This window comes from Physeter macrocephalus, chromosome 14 (assembly GCF_002837175.3).
Source record: "Physeter macrocephalus isolate SW-GA chromosome 14, ASM283717v5, whole genome shotgun sequence".
In the NCBI taxonomy this organism is placed as follows: domain Eukaryota; kingdom Metazoa; phylum Chordata; class Mammalia; order Artiodactyla; family Physeteridae; genus Physeter; species Physeter macrocephalus.
Genome location: NC_041227.1, coordinates 7,797,962 through 7,804,852, shown reverse-complemented (window position 1 = coordinate 7,804,852; position 6,891 = coordinate 7,797,962). Strand labels below are relative to the sequence as shown.

Genomic DNA, 6,891 nt, shown 5'->3' with positions numbered 1-6,891 from the left:
CTATAGTCGGTCTTTCATTGTGAAATGTAAACTCCTGAGAAGTGAAGATTCCAGCAGTGAATCTGGTAAAGCTAGGACAGAAACATTTAGTGACGTTTACCTGACCAACGGATAAGTGCCCAACTGCCCTATACAAGAGAAAACAGGATGATGCTGATATGTCAGTTATGTGTAAGTTACGTGTAAGCAGGCGGTATACCCTGGTAGTAAACACCAGAGTGCCTGGTGTTCCAACAATCTGCTTTCCTGAGCCAGATACCATCTTAATAAATACCATCAGCTACATAGACAGTACAGCTTCTAGAACAATTGTACAGAAGAAAGAGAATAAACACCTGGGACTAAATGTTCTTTACATGCTGTTTCACGCTCAGGTTTTTGATGTTTGCTTTCCTGTCATGCAGAAGCCCAAAGCCTCATTCTTGCAAAAGGGTAAAAATTGCTGCTTGTGGTCTTGGTAAAAAAAAAAAAAAAAAAAAAAAAAAATCTGGAAAATAAAGTATACCCCAATTATACATCAGAGCCGTACAGTTAAACAAGAGGAATTATTGGCAAAAAAATAAATGCTAAAACCAGTAGTGCCCTGGGCTCTTGTGTTTCACCAAGATAACTGTGCACACTGTCCTATCTGAAGACTGGAAGTTTCGCGATTAAGCTAGAATTCCTTCGTTATCCTACTTGATTCAACTCTGTCTGTTGGCATGTTCAGAATCTGACAACTGCCTAATGATACCAGACACGGAGGGAGGAATTCACTGGGCCTCATTCAGAAATTTCATCTGTAATTGCATGTTTCCCGAAATAATCCACCTATCAGCAAATACCCTTAACTTGCAGTTAGCAAATAGCAACTAGTTCTAGGCAAATTCTAGGTGATGTCGTTGAAAGGGAAGAGTGATTGAGACTGAGTTTTACCACTGACACCTAATTCTATAAAGCTATGTGTCAGAAACGTCATATTTCCACATCTGATAATACTAGAGATTTCTCAGGCTAACTCTTTATCACTTCAGTAGTTGAAAATTCATTTTATTGTGGATTAGGGGAAAATAACGAGACTAAAAAAAACACCATTTCATCAAGGAAATTAGAAATAAGGCTAAAGTATACTATTAGGCCTGTGTTAATTTAAAGGAAATAATTAAGCAGCAATTAAATAGCTGATATATGAATACGGCAAAAATTATGAAGTTGGTATGAGAACACCCACACTGTCAGGAAAGGTAATAAATGGTACGTTGCAGAAAAAGTATTACATTGTATTTAATACAGGCTGGTAAATATCTCCTCTTCTATGCCAGGGGTCTGTAAATCAAGACCCTGTGGTCCAATAAGTACTACCACCTCTTTTTACGAATAAAGATTCATTGAAATATAGTGCCGGTAGGCAGAATCATGGCCCTCAAAAAAAGCTTAGTCCTTAATCCCCAGAACCTGTGAATATATTACTTTGCATTGCAAAGGGAGCGTTGCAGATGTGATTAAGGTTATGGACCTCGAAATGGGGAGATTATCCTGAATGATATCCTGTCTGAGAGATGCAACAGAAGAAGGATGAGGGATTTGAAGCCTGGAGGCTAGCTAGTTGGCTTTGAAGATGGAGGAAGAGGTCATGAGCCAAGGAATGGTGGCCTCTAGGAGCTGAGAATAACTCTTAGTTGATGCAAGAAAACAGAAACCTCAGTCTTACAGCCATAAGAAACTAAATTCTGCCAACAACTGAAATGTGTAAGGGAATAGATCCTCCCCTAGAGCTTCCAGAAAGGAACACAGTCCCGCCAAATGACAACTTGATTCTATCCTGGCAAGAGCTGTGTTGAATTTCTGACCTAGAGAATGATAAAATAATACATGTGTGCTATTTAATACAAGTTTTAGTAATTTGTAAGTAATTTGTTTTAGTAATTTGTTATGGCAACAATAAAAAACTAATACAATAGTCACCCCTATTCATTGACCAGTTGTCTCAGGCTGCACTGAGGTGGAGTAAAGTGGGTGTGAGAGAGGCCTTATGTCCTGCAAAACCTAAAATATTTGCCAACTGGTCCTTTACAGAAAAAGTTTGCCCCCCACCCCGATATTCACATGCAAAAACCATGACAAGCAGCTTGCATTTTGGAGTACTTAGTTGATGCCAGGCTCTGGGCTAGGTATTCTGTATTCATATCATCCTTCTGGATGGATACTCTTTTGGTCCCCATTTTACAAATGAAAAAAAAAAGTGAAGGCAGAAAGATTAAGTAACTGTTCAAGGTCACCCAGTGAACCAACAGTGAGCAGGGACTCCAAGCCAAGTATGGTTGACTTCCAAGCTTGGCTCACCTCTTGGCCATTCTCCACACCCCAGATGATCACCTGAGGCCTCCTATCTCTGGTAGAAAGCGATGGGGAGCTGTCGGCTGGGTACCAGGATGCCCAAGTGCAGCATCTCCACAGGCTCCTTGTCCGTGGCCACGATGTCATATTTGCGGACGATCTGGAACACAGAAGCACAAAAAAGCAGAATCACCCCTCTTCTCCTGCCTTGAGGAATAGCCCAGAATACAGCTGCAGAAATCCCATCAGGGTCTTACCCAGCAGAGAGCCAAGTGGAGCTGAAGCTCGGCTAATCGGCGACCAATGCACATTCTTTTCCCAATGCCAAATGGAAGATGGGCAAAAGGGTTGATCTTTTTCTTGTCTTGAAGCCATCGTTCGGGTCTAAACTGACTTGAATCTTCAAAATTTTCTTCATTGGACCCCAACACATGGGTATTTAGCATCAATACTGTCTAAAAACACACAGAAACACAAAGCACTTAAAGAAAACGTTTGAATAGCAAAATTTACAAAAGCCATCACCTTACAAATGTGAAAGTAACCCACAAATGTATAATAATGATGAATGCCAACATGTATTGAGTGCTTGAAATGTGTCAGGTGATACTGGCACAATAAATAGGTCATGAACTTTAAAATTTTACATCACATTCTCACAACAATCCCATGTGGTAGGTTTTATTACTCCCATTTTACAGATGAGAAAACTGAGGCTCGCAGAGGTTATGTAACTCACTCAAGGCTATACTTGAATCCAGGTCTGTCTCCATAACCATTATTCCTAATGCTAGACTACACAACACGTCAACTATATACTGCAATCTACACATTTCCAAAATGAATGCTCTCCCAGTAGAAACGTTTAGGGAGATCTGACGGATATTTGAAAAGGGTAAGGTACAGACTGTACAAATTCTACTTACTCCTTTGGGTAAAGCATATTCCCCCAGAACCATTGCTTTGTCAAGAGTCCGAGTTGTAAATGGCACACTCGGGGTAAGCCTGAAAAAACAAAATCAGAGACGTCAAAGTGGGCACGGACCAAGTTCTGGCTCAAGGGAATGCAGATTCTGGTTAAATAAATAGTTGCTGCCTGAGTTCTCAAAAAAGGAACATGATCCCAACTCTTTACAAGGAAGTTCTGTCTCTTTCTTCCCAATATTTACACCTCTTGTTTATATTCTTTATCTTATTGTGTTGGTTAAACCCCCAAGTACAAGCCTGCTTAATAGCTTCACTATTAACTTCATAGTGAATAGTGTTTGTTCGGTTTCATTTCCCGTACACATTCAAATGTATACATTGACATGCTTCACCCTCAAGCTTGTTGTTTGTTCTTGGTTTCTCCTAACTACCCTTCATGAAGTTAAAGATATTTCCTTCGGACCCCAAGACATTGTGAGCTGTTTTCCAGAAAAAGAATTTTCAAAGAACATTTTATACAGAGGCTCAAAAACAAAGGTGTCTCTATGTCTTACCATATAATAATATGGTTCCTTGCTGAGCTTTCATCTCACATCCTTCCATCGTGCCCCTAATCTTAATTATTGCTTATAGCGTCCATTAGAGTATTATTATTACTGATTTAAAGGGCAAGACTCTGACTTTCCAAGATTTAATAGAATTTGCCCAAATGATTTAGGAAATGAGTAATAGGAAAGGAATATGGTCCAGAGGCTCTCTTTTTTTTTTTTTTTGGTAGCTTGGTAAATGTGTACGAATCAACTGTGGGAGCCACCTGTGGGAGGGCACCCCTTATTATGTGTTGGAGAGAACAGCCTTCTGACATATTCATATTGGCTTAGGCACGTGTTCTTACCGCATAGATTCTTTCAGACAGGCTTTTAAATATGGCATATTCCTCAAATCCTCTGCCCGTGGCATCTGATTCTCAGGCAGTACACTCTGAATTTCCTTAAGAAGCTTTTGTTGCACGTGGGGATTACGAGATAAATTGTAGAGAATCCACATTAAGCTGTTTGCTGTCTGAAAGCCAAATGGACATAAACTTGAGTTTTCTGCAAATAAACTGCCTTAAAACCAATATGAGCTGAACCAAAGGTGATGCCTACCACCTTGTCATGAAAACATTGTGAGTGACGCTTTTCTACATGTCCTTCTTGGCTGTGCTTCAAACAAACGCCCTGTATGAAAAGTCAGATTTAGTTTATAAAACACATCAATGAATAATAGCTTATTTCCTGAGGGAATCAAAGTAGAATTCTTTAAATAATCAGCTGCATTAGGACGCAAAATATAGTTTGGTACAAAAATTGAACACAAAATGAGGGCATGTAGAGCTGGCCCAATGAGAGTCAGATGGGCGATTGCAACAGTATCAATTTCCAGGTTGTGATAGTTTATCTTATGCACATGTTACCATTGAGGGAAACTTGGTGAAGGATTAAGGGATCCTCTCTATTTTTTTTCTTAGAATTGCATGTGAATCTATAATTATCTCAAAATGAAATTTGTTAATTGTTTAATATAGAAAATAATATGAAAATTGAGTGGGGAGAGAGGGATGGAGAGCCTAAGAGTGTTGCTAATAAAAGTCTTTTTTTTAAAAATTTTGCAATGCAAATGCACAAGAAGTTGCATTCCTGGAATTTAAAAGAAAGATTTTTTTGCCACACCCTCAAAAGTTACCACAAAAATAAAAAGGCATTATCTGTACCCAGGGTTTCAGCCTCAAGGAAAGAGCCCTGGTAGGAGGCGGCCAACACCAAAATAAGAAATTCTAGCGTCCAGTTGAGTATTTCAAAGAACCAGCCACAATTTCTGACAAAGACTCGTGGCCTTTTAAGTGGCATTCTTTATTTCCTTTCCAAAGGCAATGAGAAGAGAAAAAATATTGGCAGAAACAGCCAGTGCAGCTTTTAGCTTCATAATACTCACCACTGGTAGTCTGATGTATTTGTCTTTAGGCCTATTTTTGTCTAATTTAAGCCAAATAGTCCCATAAAAATGGTCATTGTGTCCTCTCTGCAGACATGAAGACGCTTTTGCTAAGTGCTATGTGCCACTCACATAAATGAGCCAAGTGCAGGACAATTTGGAGCCAATGGTATTTATTATTTTTGGAAGAAGATGCCTCCAAGTAGCCTTCTTCCCGTCAGAGGACTGTCAGCCTCAGCTGCAAATAAACTGTGGATGTCATTATTACAAGAGTCCAATTTACAAAACAGGAAGAGGGCGTAGCCACCAAATTAGATACACTTTCAAATTTCTCTGATTTTCCAAATGTGACTTTCAGAATACCCAGGACTAAAAAAAGAAACAGATTGAGCCATATCAGTGGGTCCCTTACCACAAGTACCAAATAGAGTTTCCAAAAGGCAGATTACAGTAGCTTTCACCAAAGCCCTGTAAGACAGCCCTGGCCTTTTAGGATAACTGCAGGGGCTGAATGGAGGGGAAGTGGCCTGAGAAACCTCATGGGCACAAAGGATCCCGGCTTGACCTCCATGGAGGAGACACATCTCATAGCTGGCCTTGCTGCTTCCACTCTCTCTCTGCTAGGTCCATTCTCCATCCACCAGCCAGAGCCCACTTTACAAAACATCAATCTGATTAAGTGCCTCCCTTGTTTAAAACACTCCAAGAGATTTCCATCACAGGTGCAGTAAATCCAAATGCCTCACAAAGGCTCCTGGTTAACAGGGCCCATCGTGTTCTCCCGTCAACTCTGACCACATGTGCTGTTTCCTCTGCTTGGAGTGGTCTTCCCCCAGCTCTTCCCTTGGGTGGCTCCTTCTCGTTATTCCAGTGTCAGCTCCAGTATGACATCTCAGACGACCTCCCCTACCTCTCTATGACTTCACCCTGATGGCTTCCTCCAGGTCCTGGATCACTATCTGAAATGATCCTATTTCAATATTTATTTACATGTCTATCATCTGTGCCCCAAGACCACTTAAGTTCCATGAGGGGAACTGGTTCATCGTGGCCTCTCAAGTACCCGAAACAGTGCCTGGCACATAGCAGACACTCCATAATTCCTGAATTCTTTCATTTATTGAACAAGTATTTGTTGAGCACCTACTATGTGCCAACTTCTATTCCACACCCTAGGAATAGCAAGGACAAAATCAAGTCATCACTGTCATGGAGCTCACATTCCAGCTGAAAAAAAAAAAGAATAATGGGTTAAGCTTTATTTCCATCATTCTAAAGAGCCTCTCGGGGTTAGGGATTTAACAGAAAAATGAGTTGACATAAGTCCCCGCTTTTTTTTTTTTTTAATTTATTTATTAATTTATTTTCATTTTTGGCTGTGTTGGGTCTTCGTTTCTGTGCGAGGGCTGTCTCTAGTTGCGGCGAGCGGGGGCCACTGTTCATCGCGGTGCACGGGCCTCTCACTGTCGTGGCCTCTCTTGTTGCGGAGCACAGGCTCCAGACGCGCAGGCTCAGTAGTTGTGGCTCACGGGCCCAGTTGCTCCACGGCATATCCTCCCAGACCAGGGCACAAACCCACTGGCAGGCAGATTCTCCACAACTGCGCCACCAGGGAAGCCCAAGTCCCCACTTTTTTTTTTTTTTTTTTTTTTTTTTGCGGTACGCGGGCCTCTC

General features: G+C 41.0%; 1 protein-coding gene across 2 annotated transcripts in view; it reads right to left on the bottom strand.

Moving 5' to 3' along the window:
* Positions 1–2,354: 2,354 nt before the first annotated feature.
* The window catches only part of CYP24A1 (cytochrome P450 family 24 subfamily A member 1), a 15,355-nt gene continuing 10,818 nt past the window's right edge, over positions 2,355–6,891 (bottom strand). The window contains exons 8-11 of one of the 2 annotated variants that reach the window (XM_007113341.2): positions 4,139–4,305; positions 3,243–3,321; positions 2,574–2,771; positions 2,355–2,476 (exon numbers count right to left, since the gene is read on the bottom strand). In XM_007113341.2, the coding sequence (XP_007113403.1) occupies positions 2,366–2,476; positions 2,574–2,771; positions 3,243–3,321; positions 4,139–4,305 (555 nt within the window). In that variant the 3' untranslated portion in view covers positions 2,355–2,365. The remainder of the gene's footprint in view (positions 2,477–2,573; positions 2,772–3,242; positions 3,322–4,138; positions 4,306–6,891) is intronic. The other variant, XM_007113342.2, reaches the window with a different exon arrangement.